Source organism: Phalacrocorax carbo, chromosome 28 (assembly GCF_963921805.1).
Source record: "Phalacrocorax carbo chromosome 28, bPhaCar2.1, whole genome shotgun sequence".
Classification (NCBI taxonomy): Eukaryota; Metazoa; Chordata; class Aves; order Suliformes; family Phalacrocoracidae; genus Phalacrocorax; species Phalacrocorax carbo.
In genome coordinates, this window is record NC_087540.1 from 3330991 (window position 1) to 3344898 (window position 13908).

Below are 13908 nucleotides of genomic sequence, written 5' to 3' on the forward strand. Positions count from 1 at the left end.
GTCCTTGCTGATGCAGCACTTACAGGGCCAAGGCCTGCCTGCTGCCCCTCGGGCTCGGGTCTCCGTACGGGGAAGCCAGCCCACCTGTGGAAAAGAGGAGCGTGGGGGCAATTCGGCACCGCCGCTGCCTGAGCAGTAGCCACCTCCTCCCTCCACCTTTCTGAAGCGGAACAATGCCGCGGAAAACTAAGGACAGAGCTGCCTCCACGTCCACCTGCCCAGACAAAGCGCAGCTCTGCAGGACGTGACATGGCCCGTCAGCTTGAGGGCTGCAGCCAGGGGGGTCTCCTCGCCTCGCCCGTCGCCCCGCTGCTCAGCTCCCACCCGAGCTCCCATGGCAGGCACCGACGCCACCAAGTGCCTGGCACCAGGGGCACTGAAAGTGGACCGAACCGCCACAAAACACCCACGGGAACAGCAGAGACCTCTGCTGAAGGGACCGAGGTGTTGGAGAGAAGCATTCTGGAGGAAGGGTCCCCTCCCGAGGTCGCCACGAGCCTGGCTGCCACCGGCTGCACCTAAAGCAGGAAGAAAACACCAAGCACCGCGCAACGTGAACGAGCGTCTTATCTTGTGGAAGAGCTCCTCAATCAGTGGGCAAATTACACAGGAAAAGTAATTGCTCCACGCAGGAATGCAGGAACATCTGGCAGCGCCATTAAAGAAGCCCTCGGGAGATCTCTATCGGAAGAGAGGGCAGCTTAGCCCATCTCACTAGGGCCGTAATTAAATGGCTGCCAGAAGAGCACTTCAAACACGCGACACGCGGACACAGGAGCAGCCAAACTCCTGGTCTTTTCTGGAAGCAAGGAGCGTCACGCTGCTGCCATTGGGAGAACCCGTGATTTGTGTAGCAGAAGCCGCATCTCAGCAGTTTCAGTGCAAGAGGCAAAGGCAGCCACGGGAGGGGTCGTTACCGACCTCAGCCAGACACTTCCATGCCGCCAGTCGACGTACGGTTCCTACGGACAAGCTGCGTCCCAGGTACGTCAAGGTTCACTACAAGGCAAGGAGAGGGTGTTAAAATAAGATCGTGGACGAAAGGAGAAAGCACGCAAAGTAATGCCTCAAAGCCTTCTGTTATTAGCTGTGAAAGAAGTTGTGATCCTGGGCAAGAGAAGCCACAGGGGAAGAAATTCTATCCTCACGTCAAAGCAGGCATGTAATGGAGACGCTTCTGGACGGATTTCCACAGCATTAGAGCAGCCCATTTATTGAGCAGAGTACCCACCGGGGGCCCCACCGGAGGAACCTTTCCTGGGTGTCAGAAAAACTAGCGAACGTAAGGAGGAACTGCAAAGGATGCCCGAAGGGAGAGGCATCGAGAGCTACGCTGCGCATGGGGTAGTTCAGCTGCATCAGGCCAAACCGGAGTAAGGGACCGGGCTCCTCCCTGGGCTGCAGGGGGTCAGTGTAACACCAGGTTAATGCGTACAGGACGTCGCCAACTCCAGATGGCGAGGAGGCTCAACGAAAGACCCCTGCACGTCCGCACCGGACAAAACCAAGACGGGCAGGCCAATGCCCCACGACCCAGAGTGCTGAACGTTGGCTGTCTGTCCCCCCTCGCGGCTCTACGAACGCTAAACCCTTCCGTTCCACCCGTGCGGAGCCGGCGGCACTCTGACGGTGAGGGACACAGGGCTGCCTCCGAGGCTGGGCACTGCTTTCCAAGCCTAGCAGGGTATGGCTAGATTTCCCCTTCTGGGTTAAGCACTTCTACACTACTTCTCAGGGGAGTTTGTTTCCTAGACGCGTGCTTCTGAACAGGGCTGTTGCCTGTTGCGGCGCCTGTAGCCGGTCAACGCTCTGGCTCGTCACGCTGCAGCACAGCCACGCTCACAACGTGCCACGTGCTCGGGGCCGCGCTCGCGGGAGGGGAAGCAAAGAGTCTGTCTCCATCTCCCGTTCTCAGAGCCAAACTCTTCCGCATGTCCCGAGGGCAGCAAAGCTGTCTTGGGTCACAAAGAGGGGACAGCGGTGGGAACCAACCGTCCGACCGTCACCGGGCAGATTTCAGGACCTCGCGCCTCAGGAAGCAGAAGGAAGCCCTCGGTGCGGAGCAGCTCCGTCGCCGGAGCTGGCTGTCCTCCTCAGAGCAACGCAGAACGGCCCTTCCCTCCTCTCGGCTTGACTGCACCGAGCTCAGCCCATTGCTCCCCACGCTGCTCCGAGCGGGGCAGAGCGGCCCATCTCTCTCCGGCCGAGAGCACGAGAGAGCTTCAGGCACTGGGCCCCGCTTGCTGCCGCCCGTGTTGGCCTGGCTGCCCGCAAGCACCAGCGGCCCCACGGCCGCGCAAGAGCCTCCTGCTCCATCAGGAGCGGTGCCAGGTGCTCGGCTGATGCCTCTTTGCACGCTTTTGCTGTCACGATATGCGAGTCTCCCTGCACCTTCTTCTTGCACCTGCACACCTGCTCGTTACAAAGCTCATTAGTCTTCCAGTCATCAACAAAGTTTGCTGGTCGTCCTCTTTGGCTTTCCTTGGTGACGTCTTTGGCATCCCTCGCAAAACCAAGCTGTGGGGCGTAGAGTTTGCTAATTAAAACTGATGGTAGGAGGGATAAGAGCAGGCTCAGCAACACCAGCAAGCAAGCAAGCGATGGTTAGCGGAGAGCGATATCGCTGAGGTCTGCTCTCGGCCCAGCAACAGCTCCCTGTGGCAGGCAGAGGTGGGAAGCCACGGCACAGAGGAGCAATCAGGGGCTTCGCCGGGCAGCCCACGCTGAGGTGGCACCTGCTCCCCTCCTCCCACCATCCCTTCCAACCCCGATAGGGCAGGACACGCTGTAATTCTGATAATGGGCACGACTCGGTGATGCAATCCGACGCAGACTAGCACAGCACATTAGGTGCACTGCGAGAAGGCTTTGCCTCACCGGGGACACCAACTCTGCTCAAACACCCCAGCAAGAAGTGCCCCGGCTACGGGAGCCGGCCCCATCCTTGCCCCGGTTCTCCAGGGGGGACGTTCTCTCGCTTCCCACCCCACCCTACCATAAAACCCCGGAGGGGCCCCGGGCTCTCTACGTGTTGCTCCTGGTCTTGCGCTCGCACATCCCCCTCCCCTACACGCTGCACCTGGCCTCCACACTCTCCTTAGAGCCCTCTGCCACCTTCCAACGTTCAGCTGGGCACGGAGAGCCAGCAGAGCAGCAGAGGCTGGAAAGACTTTAGCCAGTGCCAGTGTCCGGGCAAAAGACTCCATCAGAGGTGAGTTGTCCTAGGCTTTGCCAGGCTCCACATCTCTCCAGGGTTTCACTGTGTTCCAGCCCGTTCCCCTCTTCAGGAGCAGAAGGAAAACCGCACCATCCAACCCTTGTGCCAAAACAGGCACAATTTATCACCTCAAGCAGCAGGGGCAAGGTTTGGAGGTTAATTTACAAGCTGCCAACGTGGACTGGGAAGCTTAACAAAGCTCGCTGGTAACTCCTTCAAGATGCGGCTTAGAGGGTGCGAGGCTGGAGCCCCCACAGCTCTGCACATCGGTGTTTCCTACCTAATGATCCTGACCTGCAGGGAGTCGCATTATAAGCAGCTGCCAGTTGGTTCTGATGATGTTCTGAAGCAGAGCTTTACTGACTAATTTAAATTCACAGAGTGAGCCCGATCCCCATTTGTCGCGCCCACCCGAACTGCGGTGGGGCCGGCATTCATCAGCGGGCACCAAGGAGTCATTGCCAGCGTGTGTATGAAGGGGTCCCACCTCTCCACCAGCAGCGAACATGAAACGGAGAGGAAGAGGGGGATGAAGTTTTTGAAGCTGTCAGGTTGATACACGCGCTCGCCAGAAACTGCTGGTGGGTGAGGAAGAACGCGCGGCAACGATGACACGTGAAATGGCACCGCTGATCGAAAGGCACCATATGGGAGACAGTGGGAGGTCGCTGGGTGCACTCCCCTGCTCCTGCTCGGTGCAGCTACAGACCCATGGGGGACCTGTTCTTTCTCAATCAGCTCATTGCAATAAGGCGCAGCTCCTACGGTACAAACTAGCCCGTGGTGTGACTCGAGTTGTGGACAAAGTCTCTGCTGAAAGAAGTCACCTTATGTCCTCCTCTAACAACCACACTTGAAAACAGAGAGGGGAATATGGGCCCTTCCTTGCATCATTATACCCGGGTATCAGATGTGCAGCCTCCAGCAGAGAAGCCGCTATCATGAGCGGGCAAAGCTGGTTGAGTTCCTTCCAAAATCCACCAACCTCCTCTAAAAAGAACAAGCACGCTGGTATTATGGGCAAAAGGAGCTGTGTCCTAATAAAAGTGTCTCCCACATGTTAATATTCCTTCTGTAGCTAAGCTAAGATCTCGAGATCTTTTTAATGACTTGCATTTTAAGTGATTACTGATGAGTCCCGGTTCCGTGTTTGCCTACACAAGCATCGAGGGGTAATCCAAAACTCCTCTTCCTTGTGCCTTGTTCCAAAGGCTCCAGATCCCACCTCCTTCCCAGGGGCATGCTACCTTAGGCGTAGTGTACGCAGCCTGGGAGCCCAGAAGTTTGTTCTCATATCAATCGCACAAAGCCAGGAAAAAATTAAACCCAGAAGAATCGGCCGGTTCCTTTTCCTCGATGACACATCTACAAAACGCGTGATGCCTCCATTCCACCCTAGAGTGGCGACGCTCATCTTTCAGGTTGGGCACGGACAGCGGGCGGCGGATCACATAGCCAGTCAGAGGCAGAGTTATTTCACTCCGAGAGGCAGAGAGAAAAGGGGGCCTTAATGCAAGCAGTCACTTAAGCCTTGCTGCGCTGGGACTGCCTCTCGGGATGCAGTGAGGCCAGCGCTGTGCTTGCTGCTTCTGCTTGGTAGCACATCTCTGACTGAGACATGTGGAGAGCTCACAGCTGAAGTCCTATGTTCTTTCAGGAACTGGATTATGCGCCCCATGCCAGGGAACACCCGAATGACAACTATCTACATAAATAAGAGAGCTGCAAGTGTTCCTTTTGAAGCCAGAGGTAGGATGTTTCCAGTGCCCTCAACGCCGGATTCCGAAGTTTACAATGCTTTGAAGAATTTTAGGCAAAGAGCCCTCAGGATAGAATAGATCAGAGGATAATTCTTCCGGGTGTCACTCATCTGACCGATTTCAAATGGCCGGCTTGAATGACTTGGAACTTACTCCCAGGGCGCCGTTCCTCTCTCCACGGGCAACGCAGGCAGCTACGCACGTGTCCGCCTCCCGGACCCCCTGGTCTAAGGATGGGCAAGATGGATCCTGCCAGATACATTTCATTTCTAGAACACTCTCTGCAAGAGCAGACTAATCCATTCCACGAGACATGGGTTGAGAAGATAAGTGGGATTTCCAGCCTCGTGAAGGAGATGAAATCTGGATTCTCATGTATGATGAGAAGGGCTGGTTAGTAGGGTGCACAACACAAAAGCTCAGATGCCCCAGGGCACGCTGCGCTCTGCCAAAGCTGCTGGATGCCCTACACGGCTCAGCCATTAGGATTCGTGAACCAGGCTCAGGGGAAACTGCTCCCAACCCCAGCCACAGCCGTAGGCGCAGGCAACCACAGAGCAAAACAAGCTGAGCTCAGGGGTGAGCCGACAGGGAGCAGGAGGGTGAGGTTCCTGGCAGACAACCGCCCGGCCGGCTGCGGAGCCCCAGCGCAGCAGCCAGAAGTCGATGGCAGGTGGCACAGCTCCCTCCGCACCGGCTGTGGCAAGACACCAACAGCTCCTGCGCCAGCACAGGAGAGGCCACCGAAGGCACATCGCACAGGCACAGAGTGCCCAGGACGCCGGTACAGGTGGAACGCAAGCGGCCCGCAGGGCAGAGGCGCATTAAGACAACAGGCAAATGCTGTTCAAAGCAGGCAGGCTCGGCAAAGCCAAGATCACCTCCCTGGGTCTCTTGATGGCCGCATCGAGCAGAGACAAGCCCAACGTGCCAGGGCTGCTGCGCTCACGCCTGGCACGCGCGGTGCCCTGTGGCGCGTCACTTCAAATCCAGTGCCACGTGCGGGCTGCAGGCTTTGCCCGAGGGAACACCAGCGCGGCACGACGACGCTGCTTCATGGACTCAGAGGTCCTTAGAGTCCCTACGAGCACTGCAAATCGGCCTCCGAGCCTGTGACAACGAAAGCAGGAACGCTTGGCTTTTCTCCACTGGTGGAGAAGGACACGCAAACCAGGAGGACGCGCGCTGAGCAGCGTACCTAAACATTTCGGGTTCCACTCCAAGGGCTCATCTACACTTCTCTGTACGAGTTTCTCGCCACTCTCTATTCATCCTACGACGAATGTGAAGGCAGAATATGTGTCAGTGGTTTGTTCATCTATTACAGAAGGCAAGATCTTTATTGTAAAACAAACTAATCAACGCCCTTTCCCACTCGCTGCAATATCCCTGATTCCGCTGCAAAATACGTTAAGAAACAGCCAGAAAGTTACATTTGCACCCTCACCCCGCCCTCGCCCGGCAACATCTCTTAAAGAAAACCAAGGTCACATTCACACTCAGCGCAACTTCCACATATTCAGCCCAGCTTCTAAACACTGAAATGAGCAAATCCTACCAAAGCACAGCAAAAACCATTCAGGAGGGTTAGGAGATCTCAGCATTCATCTGCTGCAAGCCCGCAGACTGGAGGGGAGGAGATCAAACGTGTGGGTCTTCTGCTGCTGAGAGTTTCATACAGGCTGGCGTTATTTCTTGCCTCTGCTGCGCTCTGGAACGGGAGTGAAAATTGAGGGTTCACCTGAAAAGAAGACCCAGGGCAGAACGGAGCACCCACCGCACGCCGGCACGGGGCGGCTGCTGGCCAGACCCTCCCTCAGCCAGCGGAGAGGAGGGGGCACCTCCAGTGAGATACGTGCTTTGGAGGGTGTGCGGGTAGGTGAGATAAGGCTCATTCCAAAGCCACCTCGACAGCAGGGATTTCCCCGGAGAAGGCCCTCAAACAAGGCACCTCTGGAGGATCAGGACGGGGTGTCCCACTGAAGTGATCATGATGCTGAACAGCAGCACCCCAGGGTGACAAGAGAGCTGGAGCAGCGTGCTGGCCCATACGAAGTGTGAAGGAAGTAAATGAAGTTGTATTCTTCCAAGGTAAATACACAAAAGGCTAAAACTTAGAAGGATCCTCTTCGTATCCTAATTTTGGCAATCTCCAAGCTAATTATGGTTTTGGCTGCAAATCGTACCCTCGCGAAGACGCCTGAGGCAAATGGGACCTATGGGAAGACGCGTGGGTGTGCAGCCCGGTGTTGGAGGCCGGTGGTTGCCGTCCTGTGTAGCCAACAGGCTTGCGTTGTGCGACTGGGATTTGACACTCCGCACAGCACATGACAGGCAGGAGAATGACCTGTAACCCCATACTGTGAGAGAGGACAGTCTACGGAGAATTTTTAAGGGGCTTTGCCTCAGCCGTGTTAAGACTCCGCTGCCCATGTGAACTGATCGGCTGAAACCAATACTCTCCCCAGCAGCAAGCCAGCCGCATACAAACCCAGGGGATTGCACTAGAGTGCCTGCTAAACATGCTCTTTCACTGCTTCGTGTATCTTAAAGGAAACCCTACATAGACCAACAGCTTGGCTGGGTGATGGCAACGCTACGTTGCTTTGACAAGGTACGGTTTTTTCAGGGGCAGAAGAACAACGAATGGTCGCCAAGTTTCCCTATGAAACGTGTGCTTGCAAGAATGCACGAAAACCCTGAACAAGCAAGGACAATTTCTACCAGAAACTTCCAGGAAGACTAACAGACGCTCTTGCACAACTAGCGCGATGTCTTAGGGATTTCCAGATCCCTGATCTTATTGTTAACCACTGCAGCATTTGCTTTCCCCTGAAATAATTTGAAGGGCTTCAAAGAAATAAGACATGTGAAGATCTAGCTGATGCTATGAGCAATTTTATTCATGTTTAAAGCAGAACATAAGAGCAAACCAGTGTCAGGAACAGGCACCTCCTTTCAGCATAAAGCACTTGGTACTCCTTCAGCTGTGGCGCGTACCGGCCCGAGCACGAGGCCAGGGAGCCAAGAGGGCTCTCGTGCCAGGGGAAGACTGTCCAGGAATGGCCTGGCTGAAGAACGGAGCTCAGACGAAGTGGGCACTTTGCTTGCTTTTGCCTTAGCTTTCAAGGGCGAACAGGCTCCGAACCACGCCGGAGAGCTCGGCGCCCTGCTGCCGGCCCCGGCACCGGGCAGCAAGAGCTAACGGGCCGGGGACGTCGAGGCAGGTGCCCGACAGGCCTGCGGCAACGAGGCGAGGCACGGCGCGTATGCAGACCCCTGCCAAAAGGCACGGTGGTACCGCACATCTCTATGGGCGAGCGACTGCTGGGCTCCGCTCTCCGAACCGTGCCCAGGGATTGCTTTGCACTGAAAACAAAGGGTGCCTGGACCGACGGCTCAGGCGCATGGCCTGGCAAGACGCGGCCCGTGCCCTGTGCCGCCGCTCACTGGTCTGCCTGAACCAAACCCCCGCGACAAGGCAGAGCTTCCGTAGCTCGGGTTAGCGGAAATCTAGACTCCAGCAAGGAATGGGCACCCCCAAGCCCAATTACCCCACGCTTTCGCTTAGCGGCTGCACTACAGAAGAGGGAGAAGAAGGGGGTCTTTCAGGCGGCGCCTAGGCCAAGATGTCGGAGGTGGAATCCCCACAAGGGAAGTGGATCTCGTGGGCGAGGCAAGGCCCATTGGGTTCCTTTCCAAAATCCACCAGGAAGTTCTTGTTCACGGTCAGGCCTCCTTTCTCAGTGTCCACATCAATCTGCAGCATGACAGAGCCTTCCCTGCGAGGGGACAAGAGCGCGGCTATTACAGACAGGCAAACCTCGGCCCTGTTCAAGAGGTCCTGCCCTTCGCCCTCCTGCTCCGTATCGAGGCAGAGGCTTCCCCCTTAACGCCTCGTCCTCTGCAGGGAGAAGGGAGCGGAGGCCCAGTCTCGGTACTGGCAGACACCAGCGCCCACCGCTTTGTCCTGAACCCCAGTGGCTGTGAGCAAACCGCTCGGCACGATGTGCCAGGCAGGCTGGGGCTTGCCTTTGCCCCGGAGGCCATCGTCTGCTGTGCTAAATCAAAGCGCCTCTGGGGGATACACTGGGAGATGTCGTACGGAGACGCGGCCTGGCTCCCAGAGATCCTCCGGCGGACTCGCACCACCCCCCGGACTGAAGCACGTGTGCTCTGCCAGGCAAAACCCTGGCACTGCAGCTGCACACAGGCAGCAGCGGCACCTTGCCCGGCCAGCGATGGCCGTGAGGCAACCGCATGAGGAATTCAACCTGAGGCAGCTGCGGGGACGATGCCGGGAAAATCCGCCCCCCCGCGATCACCAGCGCGCCCTTGCAGCCCCCCAGATGAGGCGCCTTCCCCGTTTCTAGCAGAGAGGCCACGCAGAAGAGGCCCCTTCCATCCCAAATGTTTCTTACGTGACCATGTTCGGGTAGAACTGCTTGTCCCACGTGCTGTAGAAGGAGTTGGTGACGTAGAGCCTCTTGCCATCCAGGCTGAGCTGCATCTTACAAGGGCCGCCGTACACCCTCTTGCACTGAAGGCACAACAGACAGCGCCGATGTTACTGGCTGCTTGCTTTCGGCAGCCAAGCACGAGCAGGAGCAGGGGCGCCGAGCGGAGCGGAGCGGCTGCCGCCCCTTCCAGCACAGGCCAGCCACCAGGAGCTGCAGGCACACGGGCCGCTGCAGTGGAGACCTGCCCCAAAGACCCCGGGCAGAGAAGTGGCGGAGCAGGGCCAAAGGCCCAGGAGGACGCAGAACTCACCTTGATCACCAAGGGCTCCGGCTGGCACTTGAGCTCTTCGTCTCTACACACGGCCACGGGTCCGCCTCTGAGGATGCTGCCTCCCACAAACACCTGTAAGCGAGGCAGTGGGAGACGTGTTGCCTCGTCGGCCAAGCGCCACCAGGTCCTGCTAAGGAACCCCAGGGGGCGAGCCCTTCTGCCCCTGCCTCACCTGGCCCACCAGCCTGGGCTTGCAGTTTTTGGAGAGCTCATACTGGCGGATGTCTCCGTGCAGCCAGTTGCTGACGTACAGGTACTTGTCGTCCATTGAGATGACGAGGTCGACCGTGAAGGCTAGGGCACAGAAACGGAGAGCTCCAGAGAAGGCAGCACCAACAGAAGGCATGCCCTGCCTCCAGCCCCAGCTCGCATCTGCCCCTGCCATTCTCTCCGTCGGGCCTCCAGCGCAGGAGACCTGCCCAAGTGCACGGGCTCCAGCCGGGGCAGCAGCGCCTTCCTGGCGGTGGGCGCAGCCCCTCAGCGCCCCCGACAAGCCTTCCGTCGCGTTTCCCAGCAGGGCTCTGAGGGGCAGCGAGCGGGCTTTGCCAGGCTGCACGTCACAACGCTCTGGGAGGGAGAAGGAAACGCCACCCCAGGCCGCACGAACCTGGCATCTTGCACATAATCCATCCCGTCACTTCCTTGGGCGGAATCCGAATCACCTCCTGTACTGCCCAGTTGTCTCTCTGCACAAGAAACACAGGCACCGCACCATGAGCGCTCCCGGCTGCCCGGGCAAGAGCGCTCCCCGGCACCCGCACGCTTGCACGGCCAGGCAAAGCCGCCTGAGGGAGGCCACCGCTGCTGCCAGCTACCTCTCCTGAGCCCCTCTCGGCCCCCTGCAGCTCACCACGGCCGCTCTCCCCCGGCTGCTGGCAGGGCACTTGCCTCGCACTTGTAGAAGCGGTAGATGACGCCGCTCAGGGCACAGCTGACGTATCCCTCGGCAGCGTCGGGGTTGTGGAGGAATCTAACGCACAGGGGCAGAGAGTCCTCGCCCAGGTCAAAGCACTGGGTGAGGGTGCGGCAGGACAAGTTCCACACGTTCAGGCGGCGCCCAAAGACCCCTGAGCAAGAGGAGAACCAAGTCAGAAGGGAGGGGGCCCCCCACGGAGACTCACCCCTGCCCACAGCGCCCAACGACCGGGACAGCCGTGGCAGCGTCTAGCCACAGGCAGCAGAATGATTTAGGCAGCGATTTAGGCAATGATTTAGGGAGCAGCGGGAAAAGGTGGGGACCAGCCTGGCTTGAGGACAGACGCTGCACGTCTGTAAAATGGGCCCTGCGGGGAGGAATCTTCCCGTCCCCTCTCTCTGACCGCATCGACACCCTCCCACCACCTTGGTGAGTTCTGGCTCGGCACTTGCCTCTGTATTCCCTCACCTTTCTTCAAGTCGTTGGGATCAAATCCATACCCCGCACGCTTCATGACGAACCCGGCAGAGCTGACCAGAACATTGTGGCGCGGCTGGAACCAGAAGTCGTATCCGCTCGGGGGGGTCTCGCACTCGTTTTCCCAGTTCCCCTTCAGCTCAAAGCTCTCGCCGTCCAGCACAACAAATCCACCTGTGATACAGAAAGGGGAGGCATGGCAAGCCACGTTCTCCGCTGCCAAACCAGTCGGTTCCTTCACGGGGTTGTTACAGGGCAAAGTACCTTTCGCATTGCCAGAAGGATCTCCCACGTTGGCGATCAGAATATCACCGCAAGGCAGGCTGCGAGGTACATTGAGGTACCCCTTGTTGCACTTCCAGAAGACATCCACCGGCTCAATCATCTGGAAGAAAGTCGACGCGCACATACGTCAGCCTCCGACTGCTCAGCCCGTTTCACACGCCCTGGCTGAGCCTTTGGCCATCGGAGACTTCTGAAAGTCCCTGACGCTTGCAGGAGCGTTCTGGCCAAGCGCTCGCGCTTGCCGGGCCCTGCTCCTCCTTGGGGAGGAGCACGGAGGCCTCGGAGCTCCCGGCCGCACAGGCAGCGAGGATGCAGCAACGCCCAGCTCGTATCAGCTGGCCTGTCCACCTCGCCTGTGGGTGGGGGGCAGGCACGGGGCGTCGCGTGGCTTCCAGGCACTAGACGCTCCCTGGACAAAACGCGTGCAGAGGGAGGAACGCGACGACGATCAGAGCCTTCCTCGGTCTGACGGGAGGGAGCTGGGAGGGGAACGGGACGCAGCTCTCTAAAATCAGGGCGGAAGAGAAGATGAAGAGAGAGCCCCTCTTCCCTGGGTACGATTCCAGAAGCACCAGTTCCCAACTCCTTCCCAGAAACCTGTCTTTGCATCAGCCCAGGCGTACCTTACACAGCTTGGGAGCCCGGCACTGTGAACCCACATCCACCACGTAAATGCGGGAGGAAATCAAACAGGGAAGAATCAGCTTGGTCCTTTTCGTTGTGATATTGTCAAGGCAGGTGCAGCCAGTGCTCCACCCCGAGGCATGCAGCTCGTCTTTGAGGTTGGGCATGGGCAGGCGGTGGATCACCTAGGCAGTCAAGGCAGAGTTAGGGTTCATTCAGGGGCGGCAGGGAGAAATGGGACCCTAACGCCGGCAGATCCGTCGGACCTGGTGGCCTCCCTTTGACTGTGGCGGGGACCGCCTCTAGAGGCTCGCGGAGGAGAACACTGCTCCTTGCAGTGGCCACTGCTCTTTGTCAGGCCGCTGTGCGCAGCCCAGAAATGGGGAGATTCTCTCAAGAATTCCCCACCCCACGCCACCAAACTTCAGAAAAATCACGGGTGAAGAAATTATCATCTTCCACTTGACAACGCTGGTGCCTTGCTCGGCACACACCTCCTAAGAGCGGAGTCCAAAATGTGTTAACAACTTTCAGCAGGCTATACTGGCTCGAAAGACCACGTTCTTTCTTCTAAGCCCTTGTAGTAATGACCTAGGCAGGGCACATACACACCCTTGACGTCGATAACCTGTCTTTGCAGCCTTCAGAGGCAGGCGAATGCCGATTCCCCGTGTAGGGCGACAGCAGGCGGGCTGGGGCAGTGCACCACAGAGCATTAGACACACGCTCAGCGCTGCAGAAGTGCTGGATACCCTAAACCACCTGGGTCGCTGGCGACCATTCTCCGTGCCGAGCAGCCACCGAGAGGGTGATGCAGAGCAAGGGCTCAATAGCTCACTAGCAGCACCGAGACGCTCTGGAAGTGAGTTGGGAAGTGAGTCAGAGCCGGCTCGTCCCCAGGACACAGAGATGGAGAGGGTTCAGCCAAAGCCAGGCTAACGGGGGGCAGTGGGAAGAGAGGAGGAAGGTGAGGTTCCTAGCAGCCAACATCCCCAGCGTGCGCGTACCGCCGGCGGAGAAGAAGTAGACCTGCCGTGACAAAAGTCACATGGGGCTTCCCAGTCAGGTCTTGGCAGGACGTGAACAGGCAGGAGGCAAGAGTCGGGCCGGGGTGGATGAGACAGGAAGATGCAGGAAGGCAAGAAGGTGCAAGGCATAAACAGCCAGGCGGCATGACAGAGGGCCTATCAAGCAATCTGATTTTCCCCAGCAAAAAAAAGCAAATGCCCTGAAGTTGGGGGCCCTGTGAACACAGAGCCAGCAGGTGGTCGCCAGCCCAGTAAAAACACAGCCGAGACACAGGTACCTGGCCATAGCACGGAGACCTGGGGTTGAGATCCACGGTGGCCAGGAAGTCAGGTTGGTCGATGCATGTTTCCCTGTAGGTACAGGTCACGTAGGCAACCTCCTCCCTGGGAGCTGGGTATATAGAAAGCCGCCGTTAAAAGGTGCCACGAACCAGCCAGGAAGGAAAGGAAAAGCTTCAGCAGACTCTCGCACAGGACTGAACTTTATTTCCCTCCTCGGTCACCGCCAGCTCCCCAGCCCTGGCTCCGTTGCTGGCCCAGAGGGGAGAACACCGAAAGTGGGTCTCCGTATAGTTACCGTTTTCTCCCTTTGCGGGAAGGGACTCCGCGTGCCCAGTTAATTAACGGTGGTCTCCGCTCACACGGAGCCCTTCCCCAAACACCCCCCACTCCAAAACGCGCTCAAGAGGACTTGCCTTTCACCACATCTGGGCAGCTGGGGTACTCGTAGCACTGAGCTCTGCACCTGTCTGGTTCGAGCAGAAGAGAAGAATGACATGAGAGACGGCCACGTCCTTAAGAGGTGCCCAC

General features: G+C 58.0%; 1 protein-coding gene across 1 annotated transcript; it reads right to left on the reverse strand.

Moving 5' to 3' along the window:
* Positions 1 to 7859: 7859 nt before the first annotated feature.
* On the reverse strand, positions 7860 to 13485 carry LOC135318090 (methanethiol oxidase-like). The gene is made up of 10 exons (XM_064474918.1): positions 13377 to 13485; positions 12070 to 12255; positions 11426 to 11546; positions 11153 to 11335; positions 10657 to 10835; positions 10376 to 10454; positions 9941 to 10062; positions 9748 to 9840; positions 9399 to 9517; positions 7860 to 8759 (listed from the first exon to the last, which is right to left on the reverse strand). Exons 2-10 carry the CDS (start codon positions 12235 to 12237, stop codon positions 8597 to 8599), a joined length of 1227 nt encoding a protein of 408 aa, XP_064330988.1. The 5' UTR covers positions 12238 to 12255; positions 13377 to 13485; the 3' UTR covers positions 7860 to 8596.
* Positions 13486 to 13908: the final 423 nt, after the last annotated feature.